This window comes from Globicephala melas, chromosome 1 (assembly GCF_963455315.2).
Source record: "Globicephala melas chromosome 1, mGloMel1.2, whole genome shotgun sequence".
Lineage (NCBI taxonomy): Eukaryota > Metazoa > Chordata > Mammalia > Artiodactyla > Delphinidae > Globicephala > Globicephala melas.
In genome coordinates, this window is record NC_083314.1 from 91255049 (window position 1) to 91273655 (window position 18607).

Below are 18607 nucleotides of genomic sequence, written 5' to 3' on the forward strand. Positions count from 1 at the left end.
CTCATGAACCAAATATAAAATGTGATATACTTCTCTTTAAAACTCACAATGTAAAAGATGGACAACTCCACATGTTACATCCTCTCTTTGAACATCTGGAAAACTAGCCCCTCCCTGGAGTGGCTCCCCAGGGACCAGCACCATTGTAAAAAGGGAAGGACCCAGAGTCTGAGTCGTGGGGTTTCCAGAACTGGAGGAGACTGACACAGCCCTCAGTCCTTGAGTGCTCACTTGGTGTCAGGTGCCCCAGACTTACCCTTGGTCATGTGATCCCCACTCCTCCAAACCTCATCATCCTCATCTGTAAACATCTACCTTGTGGGGTTTTTGTGATGATAAATGAGCCTATGTCAGGTGCCTGGTTGACAGTAGGCATTCAATAAATGTACGCCCTTACTATTCTCCTCTCTTCTAATCACCACCAAAGGCATACAGAGTGGATATCATTACCCATATTTTACAAATGAGAAAAATGAAGTTTAACGAAGTTAAGTCACTTACCCAGCTCCGAGATTAGAGTACGGTGGTGCCAGGATTTCAATCCAGGACCCGTTTGACTCCAAAACCTGTGATTTTTCTACTCCACCCTACTTGGGCTTCATTTCATGGATGAGAAACCTGAGGATTAGTGACCCTGGGCAAAAGGAGCGAGCTCAGAAGCCCACAGGGGCCAGGCAGGTAATGCAAGAGAGTATGACAGACAGTGTAAGGAAAATCATCTGCCAGAGATTCTACCAAGAATCTTTGCTTTAACTAAATTATGGGTTAAGCATGTAACATAATATGAGTCTATAGGGTACTAGAGATTGTGTTTCCAATTCTAATTTGTAAAGTAGATATCAAAAAATAGAAATACACAATTAATTTAATTCCCTTCCAAACATTTTAAGCATGATGCAGTCGACACTGTGTGGACCAAACAAATTATTTGCAGGTCAGATGTGAATCCCAGCCACCCAGTGGCCACCCTGAGGCAGGTGTGGTGGAGACCCGGACATGTGTGTGGTGGATTCAGGTGTGTTTAAACCACTACCAACTGGCACAAAAGCAGAAATACAGATCAATGGAACAGGATAGAAAGCCCAGAGATAAACCCACACAGATATGGCCACCTTATCTTTGATAAAGGAGGCAAGAATATAGAGTGGAGAAAAGACAGCCTCTTCAATAAGTGGTGCTAGGAAAACTGGACAGCTAAATGTAAAAGAATGAAATTAGAACACTCCCTAACACCATACACAAAAATAAACTCAAAATGGATTAAACACCTAAATGTAAGGCCAGACACTATCAAACTCTTAGAGGAAAACATAGGCAGAACACTCTATGACATACATCACAGCAAGATCCTTTTTGACCCACCTCCTAGAGAAGTGGAAATAAAAACAAGAATAAATGAATGGGACCTAATGAAACGTAAAAGCTTTTGCACAGCAAAGGAAACCATAAACAAGATGAAAAGACAACCCGCAGAATGGGAGAAAATATTTGCAAATGAAACAACCGACAAAGGATTAATCTCCAATATATACAGGCAATTCATGCAGCTCAATATCAAAAAAACAAACAACCCAATCCAAAAATGGGCAGAAGACCTAAATAGACATTTCTCCAAAGAAGATATACAGATTGCCAACAAACACGTGAAAGAATGCTCAACATCATTAATCATTAGAGAAATGCAAATCAAAACTACAATGAGTTATCATCTCACACCTGTCAGAATGGCCATCATCAAAAAATCTACAAACAATAAATGCTGGAGAGGGTGTGGAGAAAAGGGAACCCTCTTGCACTGTTGGTGGGAATGTAAATTGATACAGCCACTATGGAGAACAGTATGGAGATTCCTTAAAAAATTAAAAAGAGAACTACCATACGACCCAGCAATCCCACTACTGGGCATATACCCTGAGAAAACCATAATTCAAAAAGAGTCATATACCACAATGTTCATCACAGCACTGTTTACAATAGCCAGGACATGGAAGCAACCTAAGTGTCCATCAAGAGATGAATGGATAAAGAAGATGTGGCACATATATACAATGGAATATTACTCAGCCATAAAAAGAAACGAAATTGAGTTATTTGTATGAGGTGGATGGACCTAGAGTCTGTCATACAGAGTGAAGTCAGAAAGAGAAAAACAAATACCATATGCTAACACATATATATGGAATCTAAAACAAATACTGTATGCTAACACATATATATGGAATCTATTTTTTCTAAAAAAAAAAAAAAATGGTCCTGAAGAACCTAGGGGCAGGACAAGAATAAAGACGCAGATGTAGAGAATGGACTTGAGGACACGGGGAGGGGGAAGGGTAAGCTGGGACAAAGTAAGAGAGTGGCATTGACATATATACACTACCAAATGTAAAATAGATAGCTAGTGGGAAGCAGCCGCATAGCACAGGGAGATCAGCTCTGTGCTTTGTGACCGCCTGGAGGGGTGGGATAGGGAGGGTGGGAGGGAGATGCAAGAGGGAGGAGATATGGGGATATATGTATATGTATAGCTGATTCACTTTGTTATGCAGCAGAAACCAACACACCACTGTAAAGCCGTTATACTCCAATAAAGATGTTAAAAAATAAACCACTACAGACAGCTGGCTACCACTCCCACCAGTTAGTGCCACTGTGGGAACCCAATGGGATGCCACAGACTTCCCATTTTCTAAGAGATACAGGAAATGCAACTTTGGGGGGAAATATACCAACTTTTAAATACAGGTAACCATTTATTTTTTACACTGTGCAGACAAAATAAGACAGGTCTGCAGGCAGCCGCCAGCGTCGGTCTCCACGATGAGCCACTTCACTCACGGGCAGAGCCCAAACTCAAGAAAGGTCTCTGACTCCTGGGCCATGATGGAACCAACCAGTGGTTTCTCCAGCCCGAACCAGCCCAGAACTGAAGCAGGAGGCACGGAGGAGAAAGGATGAGCTGCGCGAAGGGAGTGCAGGATGCCCAAACCTGACAGAATCCGCCTGACGAGGCAGGTCTACAGAGGATCTGACTTCAGAGCTCACTTTTTTACTTCGTCAGTCAGATCTTTGCCTGAAGCTACGCACAAAGATTTCTGGCAACCCCTCGTCAGTGGGAGGACTGCACAACATCCGGCCACACTAAGTAAAGAGGGTCTTTTCCTCTGAGATGAATGTGTGTTAAAAATATCAAGTATTAATCACTGGCAACATTTATTTATAATAATGCTTGTCTCCCTTTCAGCTTCCAAGTCGACACCTGGCATGACTGCTTTGAAACTGACACCCGTTCCATTGTGGGAATTATAAATAGCCCGAGTTAGAATTTTCATTTTGAACTGAATAGACTGACTCCATGTGATGGTTTATGGAATGAAGGGACTACATTGGGCACTAAAGTCCTGGGTGGGTCTATTTGAGGTGGTGTTTAAAATGTTAAAAAAAAAAAAAAGAAAGACAGCAATGGTAGACTGGGAGGGAGGGTCCTAGAGTCGCTCTGACCTGCTTCCTCCCTGTGGGAGGTCAGCCTCCCTCCCACCTGGCCCATTTCATGATGGGTCAGAGGAGGGAGGGGACATAGGCTGTCTCATCCCATCTTGACTAAGTTCACAGTCCAGTTTCTATACTTGCTCTTGGTAACTGATTGGTACAGACACCATTCTCTATTGAAGGGGCACAAAACCCACTTTATATGAACAGAAGGAAAATCCCTCTATCGGCCTACAGAGCACTGTCAGTGCATGAGCTCACTGTGCCCAAGGTTTGTACCATCTCATTCTGGGCCCACAAAAACCCTGCGAGGGAAGTCCCAGTGGGAATGCCATTTCACAGAGGAGGAAACTGAGGTTAAAAATTAGCTGCTTCCCTGAGGTCCTCCAGGTAGCAAGTGGTGGGCAGAGTCAGGATCTGACCAAGGAGAGGGAGTCGCTGGGGTCTCCTTGCTTAATCCCTTTCCATTGTTTTTCAAGCAGCTAAAACCCCAGGCCCCCCTTTCCAGGAATTTGGATCCAGCAGCTCTGGGACAGAGCACAGGACTCTGGGAACCTAACGAGCACCCTCAAGTGATGTCCACCACCAAGGAGGGTTGGGCAGCATTGCTGTGGGGTCCACCTCATTACAACCCGGTGAGGTGGCAGAAGTCACTGTCCCCAAGGAGCAGAGGTGCAAACAGACTCTGAGAACCCCTGACCCCTCAGGGAGCTGAGTTGAGAATCTGAACCTTTGGTCCCAGTGCCACCAGGAAGGACTGGACAACCAGACAGAAGGGGAGGGGAGGGACAGAGCACCCCGTGGAGAGGAGAAGACAGGTAGGACGTGGGGAAAGCAGCGTCTGGGAAGGAGGGCGGGAGATGCTGGGGGCAGCATATGGCCCCATTTCTGATTGTCCCCAGCTCCCCAGGAGCTCAGGGCATCCCTGGGGCAACCAGTGAAGGCCTTCCTGGCCCACAGACTGCAGTCTCCATGGGTCTCCCCTGGTCCAGGGCTCCTAGGAGGGTGCAGGCTGTCCAGGGGCGTGGTGGCCACAGGAGGCCTTTCCCACGATCAGAGGTGCCCACAGGCCCTAAGGAAAGGAAGGACCAAATACCCCGGGAGCAGACTACTGACAGACCACCACTAAGTGACCTCGCAGCTGCCCGTTGACAGTTAGGGCCCTGGGGCCATCTTGTCCACCGGAGGCTCTTCAGGGAGCCCAGCTGGGGCTCAGTGCCCTGCTGGGGCCAAATCCTCCCAAGAGCGTAGTCTCCCCATCCCCTACCCCCTGAGACGATCCTACCTCTGCCCCTCCCCATGAGGCCTCCCCCAGGCGCCTTCTCAGTGTCCCTCCCTGGAGGCTAGTGAGGCCAGATAAGGCATCCTGACCTGCGCTCTCAGATGTGTGATTCCCCTCGCCTCACCTGGGAGTGAGCTGTGGGCTATCTCTGCCCCTGGGGCTCCTTACGGAGATTCCCGTCCCCAGCAGGCTCCTGGGGCAGGACAACCCCAAGCCAAGGGGCCTGGACCTTATTTTCTGCTGCCCTGATTCCCCAACACCCCCAGCTGACACCGAGCGTCCGTTTGGCAGCTCAGATGCGGGTCTCTTGCAGCTGGGCCCCAGATGGGGGCCTGGGAGCATATGTAGGACACGTGTTCGCCTCCTAGCGGGGGCCTTGGGGCACCAGTGCTGCCGCCTCACCTGCAGGTCTTCCTAGCAAACAGGTGGGGCCCCAGCAGTCCGCCTTCAAGTGATGGAAAATTATAGCCTCTTGGGGGTCCCCTCTCTTTGTGGTCCTCTTCCCCCTTTGCCACTTGGGTGACTAAGGTTTTCCCAGGGACAGTCACACCCACTTTGAAATCTAATTCTGGATGGACACAGACCCAGGCCCAGCCTCTACCCCCTTCTCCCTGTCTTCTCTCCTGTCTTGCCCATCCTTGTTTTAATATAAAGGCCACACTCTAGATTGACTGGAGCTTTTCCTAATGGAAAGTGATCTCTCAGTCCCTTGGGGGGAAAAGTAGCATTTTCATTATATGTTTATTTCCTCCAAAGGTCGGGGTGACAGACAGGGTAGGGCAACGTTTCTCGGGGGGTGGAGGTGCAGGGACCACCTGCATCAGTCACAGCTGGAGGGGGCTTGTTAAAGGCTCCACTGAATCTGGGTCTCTGGAGGTAACCCAGGAACCAGCATTTAACATCATGCTTTGGGCTTCTGTGTACACTGAGGCTTGGACACTACAGGTCTGTGGAGTGAATGACATTTCCTAGTTACTGGGGCCACCAGCCACCGAGATGCCTATCTCAGGGGACACACATGCTTTGGCAGGTTTAATTTGAACACAATCTGGGAAGAGCCAGAATAAAATTCAGAGCCCACTCTCCTTATGCTTTTTCTAGAAAAAAAAAATTGAATAACGCAGTATTAAGATCATAGCCCATATTGAGCAAACATTCCTTTGTACTTGGAAACAGTGACTCACGTGTATAAGCAGGGTATTAAGAAGCTCTTAGATAAGATTTGTGTATCTATGTTCCCAAATGGAGTGTTATTGAGCTTTTCCCACATAAGCCTGTGCTTCTATTTTTTTAATTTTTTTAATATTTATTTATTTATTTTGGCCGCACCAGGTCTTAGTTGCATCACGCGGGATCTTCGTTGTGGCATGCGGAATCATTTTTAGTTGCGGCATGCAAACCCTGAGCTGCGGCATGCAAACTCTGATTTGCGACATGCGTGCGGGATCTAGTTCCCTGACCAGGATTGAACCTGGACCCCTTGCACTGGGAGCACAGGGTCTTACCCACTAGACCACAAGGGAAGTCCCAAACCTGTGCTTTTAAACGACATAATAATAATGGAGCGTGATCCGGACAAACCAGGATTTCTTCCTACCGTGTTCAAATTCTGGGGAAGGAAAATGCATCCAAGAGCAGGTTTTTGTTTCTTCCTGGCAGTTTTATGAGTTTACCTCACTGAGGAGATGCCCCAGGTAACACTGCCTTAGTGTGTCAGGCAGAGAGATCCCAGTACTGACTGTCTGAGACGTCTTCATAAATAAACAAAAAAATGTATAAAACATTCCCACAATGCTTCCAAGGGCCAGGGCTATCCTAAGCACTTTGCGTGCACTGACATTTAATCCTCACAGCACCCCTAAGAGGTAGGTAGTATTGTTACGTAACCAAACTTGGGTCTCCTTGCCTGTGCTCAGTAAAGCCAGTCTACCGACACCAGTCTACTTCACCAGGTTGTGGTGAAGGAAAGTGCAGTGTTTATTGCAGGGAGTCCGGGCAGTTAAGACTCAAAGGATGCAAACTCCCCAGTGGCTTTCAGGGAAAGGTTTTTAAAGACAGAGTGAGGGAGAGGGTTGTGCGGTGTGTGATCAGCTCATGGACATTCTTCGGATTGGTTGGTGGTGAGGTAAAGGGGGGTCAGCATCATCAGCCTTCCGGTTCCAACCAGTCTGGGGTCTACGTGCTTGTGGGCAGCACACAGTTAACTTCTCCCACCTGCTGGGGGTTTCAGTATCTGCAGAACTGCTCAGAGAACATGGCTCAGGCTATTATCTCCAGTCCTTGACTTTGTTTAATGGCTAAACTATTATTATTTTGTCTTGCTTGACTGTTTTCCTTTCTGCATTTTCTCACTTCTCTGATTACATTTATTCTCTGGAACTCAGGGAAGGCCTAGGAAGCTAAAGTTTTTGTACAAACAAGAAGCAGGCGGGGGCTTCCCTGGTGGCGCAGTGGTTGAGAGTCCGCCTGCCGATGCAGGGGACATGGGTTCGTGCCCCGGTCCGGGAGGATCCCACATGCCGCGGAGCGGCTGGGCCTGTGAGCCATGGCTGCTGAGCCTGCGCGTCCGGAGCCTGTGCTTCGCAACAGGAGAGGCCACAACAGTGAGAGGCCCGTGTACCGCAAAAAAAAAAAAAAAAAAAAAAAAAGAAGCAGGTGGAGGACATGGGGAGATTTGTCCCGGGAAGGCCCCATAGGGTGCTGCTCAGTTACACTATTATTAGTATATTGGCATTTTACAGACAGGGAAACTGAGACAGGGAAGCTTAGTAAATTGCCCACAGTCCCTATCTAATTAGCAGCCTGACCAGGGTTCAACGTCACACAGTCTTGTGCTGTTAACCACTGTGTCACCCCAGTAGCAAGGCAACTCTGCTGCTAATTCTGTGAGATTCGCCAACAGAGCAAAATGCAAAATGACAAGAAAATGTCAAGCTGCCATTTGACAGAGTTGTGTACTTGGTCCTCGGGACTTAGTTTCGTGACAGAATCTCACAGGCTCCTCTATGCCTTGTCTCTTGTCAGAACTGTGCCCGCACCTTCGTACTCATCAGCGTTTCTCTCTGCTTAGGCCCTTCTCACTAATCCTTCTCACTGATCTTCAGCCCCCAGATAGAGGCCCCTCTGTCCTCACCAGTCGGGAGCTTTTTCCTGCCCAGGATGAAGCAAGGCCCTCCGGGGGCTCTGATCCCTTTTAAGAACCACACCTATGTTTTTCCTCCAAGTTGCACTAATATTTAAATGAAACGAAAGTCCCTATGATCCATGGGCAGCGGAGCCTTCCAAGTAGGGGGCTGAGACAAGAAAGAATCTTCTGGATGGAGGACCTCCTATGGCCTGGGCCCAGTGGTCCTCCTGAGGCCCACACACTCTTCTCTCAGGCTCATGGCTGGCTGCAGGCTCCCATGGGGCCCTTTCTTTATAAACTTTGAGTGGAAGTCTTCAGTGGCAACTTGCAGAGGTCGAGAGGGGCCTCAGGGGGCCAAGGAGGAAGCCGAGTCTTTGCCCACCTAAAAGTTGTTCTCCGCAGTGACTCTACGGCTTTGAGCTTCTGAGGCTAGGGATGGCCCCCGACCAGGGTTGGAACAAGGAGTGGGTCATATTTCACCCCTATTCCTACCCAGGATCAGCTGTCTGGAGCCTCTGTCCTCTGGCTGTGCAGCTGCTCCAGCCCGGGGCCTCTACCGTTCAACCCTGAGGACACAAACAGGACTCAGACACTGCCCTTCCTTCTACCACGGTGGAGGCTGACCTAGACTGGATGCTTTCTAAGAGCGAGTGCCAACTCGCCATCTGCAGTGTGTCCTTCGTGTTGATGGATGCGGTGGAGGTGGGGGATGCATTTGAGTTGACCTGCAGGATACGTGGAAGTCACCAGACATCAGAGGAAAGCAGAGCATTCCCCACAGAGGGAGCAGCCTGGGCAAAGACACACGTGGCATCCTCCACAAACTGAGACAGTCCTGAGGCCGGGAAGCCTGGTGGGGAGGGTGGGAGAGACAGGGAGAGGGTAACAGGGCTGGACCACAAGGGGCTTTTCGCTCCCTGAGTAGACTGGGCTTTCTCCTTTGTTGCTGAGAAGCCACTGGGGGAATTTTTCATGGGGAAAGAACCAGGGAAATGTGCTGCCTAGAAGGATGACTGGCGGACACGCAGGGGTGGAAGTTAAGGGGAACCTGGAGGCAGAGAGAAGAGGTGGAAGCAGTTGCCCCAGACCACACCAGGCAGGATGAGGGCTCAGACACAGCAACGGCTGGAGGGAGAAGGGGCAGGGTCGAGAGACCTTTAAGAGGTAATAGAAACAGAATTTGGTGGCCAGTTGACAAGGAGCTCAGGAAGAAGGGACAGTAGGAGACAGAAAAGTCTAGACTTCTCTTGAGCTTCAGACTTGATACTAGGGGGCAGTGGAAGCACTAACCATCATGACCAGCAGAGAAAACGAAGATTTGGGGAGAGAGGCAGCTCTTCCTGTGCCGTGCCCTAGTGCACACAGACAGGCCAGTGGGGCATCCAGTCATCTTCCTCTGACCCCCATCCACCTCCACTTTCCTAATCCTGGAGAAGCCGTGAGAGGAGATGTCTTACAGGAAGATGACAGGGGCTTCCAGGAAAGAAGTTTGTAAGGTGGGACCAGACCCAAAGGGGCAATTAAGCATTTATCATGCGTTCCTTACTGTGGAAGCCCTCTTTACAGAGGTGGAAACGTTGTCCCTCTAAACCTCTGATTGAATCTAACACTTGGAATGTCTGGGGAGTGGTTCCCATCTGCTTTGAGAGGTTTCATCGTTCTGATGCTTCCATCTTTCCCACCTCAGCTCTTCTGTGCCATCCCCACTTTAGCCAATAGATGGCACAAGACTCCACCAGTTGGGAAGGAAGGGTTCCAGCAAATAAGGGGAAGTCAGGCTGTCACTAAAGGGACCCACATCTTGAAGGGCTGCCCATTTACTTCACCTAATTCTAACTCTTAATTCATCTAGAATATATTCTTATTATGGATATATTATTCTTATAATTTGATTATTTTTATAACTATGTTTATGAAGAATATATCCTTGAATATAAAGAATTCTCACAAATATACTTTTCTTAGCCTCCCAAACCTCCCCTGTGTTCTCTCCAGTCTTCAGGAAAAATAACAGGGAACTGGAGCAGAGACCAATTATCCATTCCTTGAAATTCTGATACAGAAAGTGAGAATCGGTCCAGTTAGTGTAAAGGGAAGGTTCGGCCCATCCATGGGTCTGCAGATCAGCCAGCTCCCTGTGGGGATGGAGAGGGGTGCCCCTCGTGCCTGCAGCCACCCCGCCCCTCCACTCCTGCACTGAAGCCTGCAGCGGTGCCCCACCCAGGCTGGCTCTGCTTGCAGAGGGTGGCAGGACTGGGAAATGTCTCACACACAGCATGACCTGGCAGCAGCCAGCGGTTACTGGAGATCCAAAGGACAGGATGGGCAAAATGGATTCCTGGACGTGGAAAGGAACGCTGTAGCCAGTACCTGAGCCTGAAAGTCAGGGACAAGGAGACTCACGGGCTGGAAGAAGGGGACAAGTCCGCAGAGCAGGAGTCAGTATCTGTCAACAGAGCCAAACTGAAGAACACGCCCTGTGTGGGGCACAGGCCCGGGCTGGGTGGGTCCTGCAGTAAAGCCTGTCCTGAGTACACCCTGGGCAGAGCTGTGACAGGGTCAAGGGCAAATAAGGGAAGCCAGGAGCCCCTAGACCTCAGAAACCAGTTTTCTCAGAGGCTTCTGAGAAACACAAGGACACAACATGTTTTCATCTTTTTTTTTTTAACATCTTTATTGGAGTATAATTGCTTTACAACGGTGTGTTAGTTTCTGCTTTATAACAAAGTGAATCAGTTATACATATACATATGTTCCCACATCTCTTCCCTCTTACGTCTCCCTCCCTCCCACCATCCCTATCCCATCCCTCTAGGTGGTCCCAAAGCACCGAGCTGATCTCCCTGTGCTATGGGCTGCTTCCCACTAGCTATCTATTTTACGTTTGGTAGTGTATATATGTCCATGCCTCTCTCTCACTTTGTCACAGCTTACCCTTCCCCCTCCTCATATCCTCAAGTCCATTCTCTAGTAGGTCTGTCTCTTTATTCCCGTCTTGCCCCTAGGTTCTTCATGACCATTTTTTTTTTCTTAGATTTCATATATATGTGTTAGCATACGGTATTTGTTTTCCTCTTTCTGACTTACTTCACTCTGTATGACAGACTAGGTCCATCCACCTCACTACAAATAACTCAATTTCATTTCTTTTTATGCCTGAGTAATATTTCATTGTATATGTGTGCCACATCTTCTTTATCCATTCATCTGTCGATGGACACTTAGGTTGCTTCCATGTCCTGGCTGTTGTAAATAGAGCTGCAATGAACATTTTGGTACATGCCTCTTTTTGAATTATCGTTTTCTCAGGGTATATTCCCAGTAGTGGGATTGCTGGGTCGTATGGTAGTTCTATTTGTAGTTTTTTAAGGAAGCTCCATACAGTTCTCCATAGTGGCTGTATCAATTTACATTCCCACCAGCAGTGCAAGAGGGTTTCCTTTTCTCCACACCCTCTCCAGCATTTACTGTTTGTAGATTTTTGGGTGATGGCCATTCTGACCAGTGTGAGTGATATCTCATTGTAGTTTTGATTTGCATTTCTCTAATGATTAATGATGTTGAGCATTCTTTCATGTGTTTGTTGGCAGTCTGTATATCTTCTTTGGAGAAATGTCTATTTAGGTCTTCTGCCCATTTTTGGATTGGGTTGTTTGTTTTTTGGATATTGAGCTGCATGAGCTGCTTGTAAATTTTGGAGATTAATCCTTTGTCAGTTGCTTCATTTGCAAATATTTTCTCCCATTCTGAGGGCTGTCTTTTCATCTTGCTTATGGTTTCCTTTGCTGTGCAAAAGCTTTTAAGTTTCATTAGGTCCCATTTGTTTATTTTTGGTTTTATTTCCATTTCTCTAGGAGGTGGGTCAAAAAGAATCTTGCTGTGATTTATGTCATAGAGTGTTCTGCCTATGTTTTCCTCTAAGAGTTTGATAGTGTCTGGTCTTACATTTAGGTCTTTAATCCATTTTGAGTTTATTTTTGTGTATGGTGTTAGGGAGCGTTCTAATTTTATACTTTTACATGTAACTGTCCAGTTTTCCCAGCACCACTTATTGAAGAGACTGTCTTTTCTCCACTCTATATTCTTGCCTCCTTTATCAAAGATAAGGTGACCATATGTGCATGGGTTTATCTCTGGGCTTTCTATCCTGTTCCACTGATCTATATTTCTGTTTTTGTGCCAGTACCATACTTTCTTGATTACTGTAGTTTTGTAGTATAGTCTGAAGTCAGGGAGCCTGATTCCTCCAGCTCTGTTTTTCTTTCTGAAGATTGCTTTGGCTATTTGGAATCTTTTGTGTTTCCATACAAATTGTGAAATTTTTTGTTCTAGTTCTGTGAAAAATGCCAGTGGTAATTTGATAGGGATTGCATTGAATCTGTAGATTGCTTTGGGTAGTATAGTCATTTTCACAATGTTGATTCTTCCAATCCAAGAACATGGCATATCTCTGTATCTATTTGTGTCATCTTTAATATTTTTCATCAGTGTCTTATAATTTACTGCATACAGGTTTTTTGTCTCCTTAGGTAGGTTTATTCCTAGATATTTTATTCGTGTTTTCATCTTATGTTTTGCATTTTCCTAGACTAGGGATTAAGGTGAGAAGGCACCATGGGGATAGTAGCCTGGCACTTAGGAGATATTCCCAGCTCCTGGTTCAGACACAGGCTCAGGGCCTTACCAGCCCATCCTTGATATGGACTTTCTCACCCACACACGGTGAACTGAGTGGCATCAAGTATTTGACACTAAACAAAAGGGACTAAATTTCAGAAAAGGGAGCTGCCACCATCCTGAGCTCACTAATGGTCTTCCCACCCAGATGCCAGCTCACGGCCCCCACCTGTATCCAATCCATCTGAACCACACCCTCTCAGCCCAGAGCCCACTGAGCTGCCTTGAGCCCTTCATTAAAGGAGACCCTGAATCCACTTTCTCCAAAAAATTGCCCCAGCTGGGTGGAGGAACTCCAATTGCATCTCTCTCCTACCTGGACACAGCCCAGTCCTGTCCCCTCCCCACGTCCCCACACCAGTGCAGCAGGAACACCATAGCCACTCGCCCCTTTTTCATGCTTTTATTCTGCAACTAGTGGTCAGTGTGCACAGCTTCTGGCATCAGCATGCTGACCTGGGCAAGCCTCGGGCAGAGGCCAGATGTGAGGTGCTGAGTGAGGCTGGTGTTTCAGACGAGATGGAGACCAGTGATATAATGCCCAGACAAACTGCTTTGAACTTCAGGCAGACCTCACTCTCTAGAGAAGATGACTTGTTTAGATACGGGGCACATGCAGCCTGGCTGTGGTCCTGGATGGTAGTTGCCTCCTGTGTCCGAAATCAGTGATCAGCCTGTCCCACCCCCGCTCCTGACCCCTCCCCAAGCTGGCCAGATGCCAGAGGCCTCCTCAAGGTCACAGAACTGCTCTTGACCCTTGGAAGGAGCTGTCGAAGGTAACTCCCTCATTGCCACCTAAAATGTCAACAGCTGGTTTAGACTGAACCACCACCGTCTGCGTTTCATGGGGAGGCGGTGGGACTGGGGGCATCGCTGGGTAACGTAACTTGCGCTACAAGGGGCCTTGGAGGCCCACAGTTCTGGCCCGGGGGGCAGGCCACAGGCTGGCCCCGTAGAAGCCGTCTGGAGGCCGACTGACCTCCTGGCTCCCCACGCCTTCCTCGAGCTCACCAACTCAGGCAGAGGAGTACGTGCAGGACGGAGAGAGGCAGGGCAGGCAGACGGAGACATGAGGAAGGAATATGTTCCTGCTACTAGCAGCCCCGCAGGCAGCCTGAGCAGTGCACACAGACTACTCCCAGGACCACAGCCACCAGCCTGGACCCTGCAGGTCACCCTGTGGCGTGTGTCTCGTGGGTGCACCTGTGTGCGCTAGGGAGGAGGGGGGTAAGTAGGCAGTGTGGGGAGTGGGGATGCGACAGCAGTGGGTTGCAGGATTGGGCCACAGGGCAGAAATAAAAGTCCAAGAGAGACCACCCCAGCCTGTGCTCAGGAAGAGGCCCGGTGGGTGACCGGAGACCAGACAAGCTCCTACAAGTTGATGTTCTTCAAGTCAGTGGAGCAGCGGTACCTGCCATCCCGGCCTCTGGAGCACAGCAGGCTGGGCAGGCAGGGGCAGGTGTGGTGCTGGCGTTTTCTGAAGAAAGGGACCTGGGGAGAGAAGAGAAGAGGGTGGCACCTTCACCAAAGGGAGATGGGCCCTTTGGTGAAGGAGGAGCCTCTGGCCGGCCCAGCCCTGGCCAATGTCTCACTGCCACCACCCCAGCACAACAAAATCAGTTTTACAGAGGAGGAAACTGAGGCACAGAGTGGCTAAGCAACCTGACAAAATCACACAGCCAACGTGTGGAGGAGCCAGGATTTGAACGCAGGCAATCTGGCTGTGACACACTGTGAACAGCCACAGCCCTAAAACCCCACAGGCCCTCACACTGCCCGCCTGGGGCCCCTCGCTGACCCAGCACACGTAATCACTCACAAACTCACACCTACATCCGTAACTGAATATCACTTATAGCTCAGCCATTATACTCTCCATCCCGTGTCGGGTGCCGGGGATGCAGCTACACAGGACGTGGTCCCTGCCGGGTGATTCACACCCAGAGGGCGAAACCACTGAGCTTTCCTCAAAGGGGATGAATAGGACAGGTTCAGATCATACGTAGTCAGGCAGCCTGGGCTCCAGTCCTAGGTCTGCCACTTCCCAGCTGTGTGGCAACTGACAAGTTATTTAGCTTCTCTGTGCCTCAATTTATTGTCTGTAAAATGGATTAATAATAGAGACTACCACCTATGGTTGTAAAGGGGTTTACACTATACACCTAAAGAGGTTTAAACTTGCAAAGAGCACTTAATACGAAGGGTGGCACATAGCAAGCACCCCGCATTAGCTTGTATTACCTCTGCTGCCTGCTTTGGGAATATAGATCTGCAGCTGAACCCCCTGACACACCCCAGGACCACGAGGACTGTACTCTGTCCCGTCTGTCTCCCCCCACCTCCTCACTCCCAGGCAGACCCTGCCAGAGAGGACAACAGCTGGGGGATGCCCCTGGGTGCAGGTGTGCTCCCCAGAGGGGCTTGAAGGGCGTCCTGGAGCGCAGGAAGCCCCGGGAAGGGTGTACAAGTCCACAGTTGCTGCTGCATCCACCTCACGTTCAGAAGCAAAGGCCTTGTGGCCTTTCTGTGCCCTCTCTGCTGGGAGCTCCTGAGGGAGCAAGGCAGGCGCTGGGCACCTGGGGCACAGAAGGGTGAACCTCCTTAAAGTGTGTGCACCAGGGGCCTGGCCAGCCTCACGCTGCCCCTCCCCCACCCCAGGCCCTGGCTGAGAGCCCATTTTACAGTCTTCCCACGTCGTGTTCTTGAGGGAAGGATGCCGTGCAGCAAAGGGCATTCAGGAGCCTCTCAGAGCTGGAATTCATCAGATCAGCAACAAACATCAGACGTGTCAGTCTACTCCCCTCGTTGTATGCATGAGGTGACTGACGCCCAGGACCCTTCAGCAAATGAGGAGCTGGGGTCCCAGCCCCCAGGTCTAACAGGCTGTGTGATTCGGACCCCACTGCACCCCAGGCCACCCCTGAAGCAAGGAGGCAGTGAGATATTCCTAGACTAGAGTCAGAACACTGCGGTCCAGTGCCGGCTCTGGCTCGTGGCCTTGTGCCCTGAGCAAGTGTGAGCAGTACCTTGTGGCTGCCGGGGTAGCACTCCTCTCCTTCCCACCCCAGCGGGGTGCACACCCGCAGCCCACGCAGCCACAGGCTGACTGCGCAGCAGGTGCCCGCCCCGCACTGGACGTCCCGCTCGCAGGCCTGCGGGGTGGAAGACAAAGGGGTCGTTAGTGCCCATTAGGCCCATCCCAGAGAAACCAGAGGCAACGCACATCCAAAAGCCCTTGAGAGAGGTGCTGGGAACAGCACCCAGGCCGCGGCCTCCCGGGACACCTAGGGCAATGCTGCCCCCGCGCCTCTCTCGGCAGGATGCTCGGGGCTCAGCTGGGCAGCAGACCTGGATCGGAGGAGCCCCCAAGCTCCTTCGAGGTCACTCGGCAGGGAGGCTGTCCTCTTCTGAGGGACTAGAGCTTAGGAGGTGGAGCTTTTCTAGCACCAGGAGATGCTCCGTGGATGCTGGTGGGGTTGAATTAATTCAAACCCTTAGGCGGGGGAGGGCCCCAATGGCCTGCACCCCAGGGGGTCAGTGCTGAGTTTCTGTGGATGTGGACTCTCCAGCCCTCACCTGGCAGCACTCAGCGTTGGTGCCTCCCCTGCCCGTGGTGTCCCCCTCGGTCCTCACTAGAAGCCCAGCCTCATCTGAGGGTCCAGCACCCCTTGACAGGTGTTTCCCCTGGGACTTCTCTGCTGGCCTGCCTGGCCCCCAGAGAGGGATGGACCCCTCTGGGCTGGGCTCCCAGAGCAGGGGCTAAGTGACCTGGAAGCTGCCGTCTGTAAAGCCACACAAGCCCGCTTTAAACAAAACCCTGGATTGGGAAAGACAGAACGGAACGGCTCCAGACTCACAGGAGGCCACACTGGAGAAACACCCAGGCTTTCCACTTCCAGAGAAGCTTTGCAGCTTTTCTGAGCCAAAATTGGGAGCAGGGTTTGGGCTCTTATTTACCAACACAAGGCCGTGGAGGGCCCTCTGGCTGCTGTGGGGCAAGGCAGGAACTGTAAGACCCGCAATGTGCTCGGCCCCAGGAGGAAGGTGGGAGATGCCGGGGCTGCTCGTCACGCAGAGGAGGTGTAGGTGGCAGTCACCTCGCCACTCCGGTCTCCAGCCTAGTGAGGGTACCTCTCACACACCAGCCGGTCCCTGAAAGCTCAGGGTTAGGGCTGAGTAGACCCCACCTGACTCTTCCACCAGAGAGGTGGGGCATCGCTGTCGCCCTCTGGGAAGAGGGACCCCCCAGGCCTGCATTTGGGATGGTCACAGTCCTGGGAGCAGGGGAGTGCGGGGATGGTAGAACCCAGCCTCTTCCTGAGGGTCAGACTCAGGGCAGCAGCAAGGCCCGGAGCGCAGAGGGAACAGTTCTAACTACCTGTGGTCGGATCTGTCATGTGTGTCCTCTTACCGCAGCTTCCTCTCCTTCTGTGCTTTGCAAAGTGTCAAACTGGAGCCTTTACTAGGAAGATATTTCCTCATCTCTCAGACCCGCCTCCCACGCCCCTCCGCTCCCCCATCCCGGGCCAGACTCAGGGTCAACCCGCTGCACCCGTCCCTCTCGGCGGGGTAACCACGGCTTCTATCCTCTGCTCTTACCCTCCTGATCTCCAAGCTACACAATAGGAAGACAGCCTTTGGTGGTTTACATTCATTAGGTACAATTCTGCCCTGACAGTTGTATTTATGCTCTGGGTCTTCAAAGCTTTGGCTTGCCTTTGATACTTGTTCTTCTTTGAAACTCAGTCTTTTTCCTCTAAAAGGGAGAAGAAAGAAATTTCCCTTTCTGTGAACATTAAAATTAATCCAATTCCAGGAATGGTTTGGCCTTTCTCTACATTTCCATTCTCTGTGTAAAAAGTTAGAGGAAGTTGAAACAAAAGTGAATGTCCCTCTTTTCTTTTTTTTCTGGTGGCTTTTATCTGGAAAACTCTCAGGTAAGCCATTACTTTCTGTTTCGGTAAGAATTGTCCCACCACTGTCACACAACATGTGCCTATGTGAGGGTAGGTCCAGGTGAAGCCAAACTTCTGAGAGAGAACCACAGTTGGGGTGTCTCGAATACTATGATGTGCCCGCCCGGGTGTGCCCACAGTGGGACCGGATTTCTACTTGTTATCCGACACCTGCTTCTGGGTCACTCAGCCCGGTGTTGGCGTCGCCCTTATTCTTATCAGACCTGGGCACCGAGTGAAAACACATAAACCATAAGGGAAAGAAAGTTTCAGGACAGGCTTTCTTTCAGAGTAGAGAAAGCAGAGATTAAACGTACCCAATAGAAGCTAAATAAGGTCACAGCCTTTAAGTCAACTTGCTACGTAAATTACACTTGACATGTGGTCTAGACCATACATGAAAACCAAAGTTTACACAAAAGATAGATTAGGGGGTGCTAATCCACATTCTAAAAGAATTCATTATTACACAATAGGAATCTTCTTTTGACCAAAGTTCCAAACTTCAGAATTTGCAATGCTCTCCTAATGCACTGAGAGCAGAATTTGATTTACACACAGTTTCTCAAAAGCAGATCCCCTTTAGCAGAGTGAGGTCTAACTAACGTGAAAGTTCTGTGAAATGCCTCTCGGAAGTGCTGTCTGGTGGCTGGCTCCCCACGCCCTTGGTTTGCCTCCTGTTCGGTTCCTGGCTCCCAACCCACGCAGACCCTGACGTCCTCCCAAAACCCAGGGAGTAGAGAATATTGGACGACTTACCCCTGTGATCACGGCACAGTCGGACACAGTCACGAGGAGGAGCATGACTGAGACTCGCGTGGTACCTCTCATGGTCACTTTGGGGTGATGGCAAACACTGCCGGCCCCGCTCAGCCTCAAGCCCGCCAGCTGGGAAGGCCAGGCTCTCCCCGGAGATTTATACCGTCCGATCCAGGCTGCCCATGGATGCCTGTCTCCTCTATTCTCTTCCTCTTCACACTGTTATTCCGATGATCTCAGAGATGGAGATGAGACCTGAATCCCTAATGACATCAAATTACCACCAAAACCAATAAATGAACCATCGGCGGCAGTGACAGT

General features: G+C 50.0%; 1 protein-coding gene across 1 annotated transcript; it reads right to left on the minus strand.

Moving 5' to 3' along the window:
* Window positions 1-13943: 13943 nt before the first annotated feature.
* PROK1 (prokineticin 1) lies at window positions 13944-18358 on the minus strand. Its single transcript, XM_030869339.2, has 3 exons — window positions 18287-18358; window positions 15599-15724; window positions 13944-14063 (listed from the first exon to the last, which is right to left on the minus strand). Exons 1-3 carry the CDS (start codon window positions 18356-18358, stop codon window positions 13944-13946), a joined length of 318 nt encoding a protein of 105 aa, XP_030725199.1.
* Between the last annotated feature and the right edge of the window lie 249 nt (window positions 18359-18607).

Excerpts from the sequence above, each read along its gene's own strand:
- PROK1 (XM_030869339.2), bottom strand. The coding sequence starts at position 18,358 with ATGAGAGGTACCACGCGAGTCTCAGTCATGCTCCTCCTCGTGACTGTG. Across the intron at positions 15,725-18,286 it reads ACTGTGCCGTGATCACAGGG|GCCTGCGAGCGGGACGTCCA; the intron begins GTAAGTCGTCCA and ends TCCACCCCGCAG. Across the intron at positions 14,064-15,598 it reads GCTACCCCGGCAGCCACAAG|GTCCCTTTCTTCAGAAAACG; the intron begins GTACTGCTCACA and ends TTCTCTCCCCAG.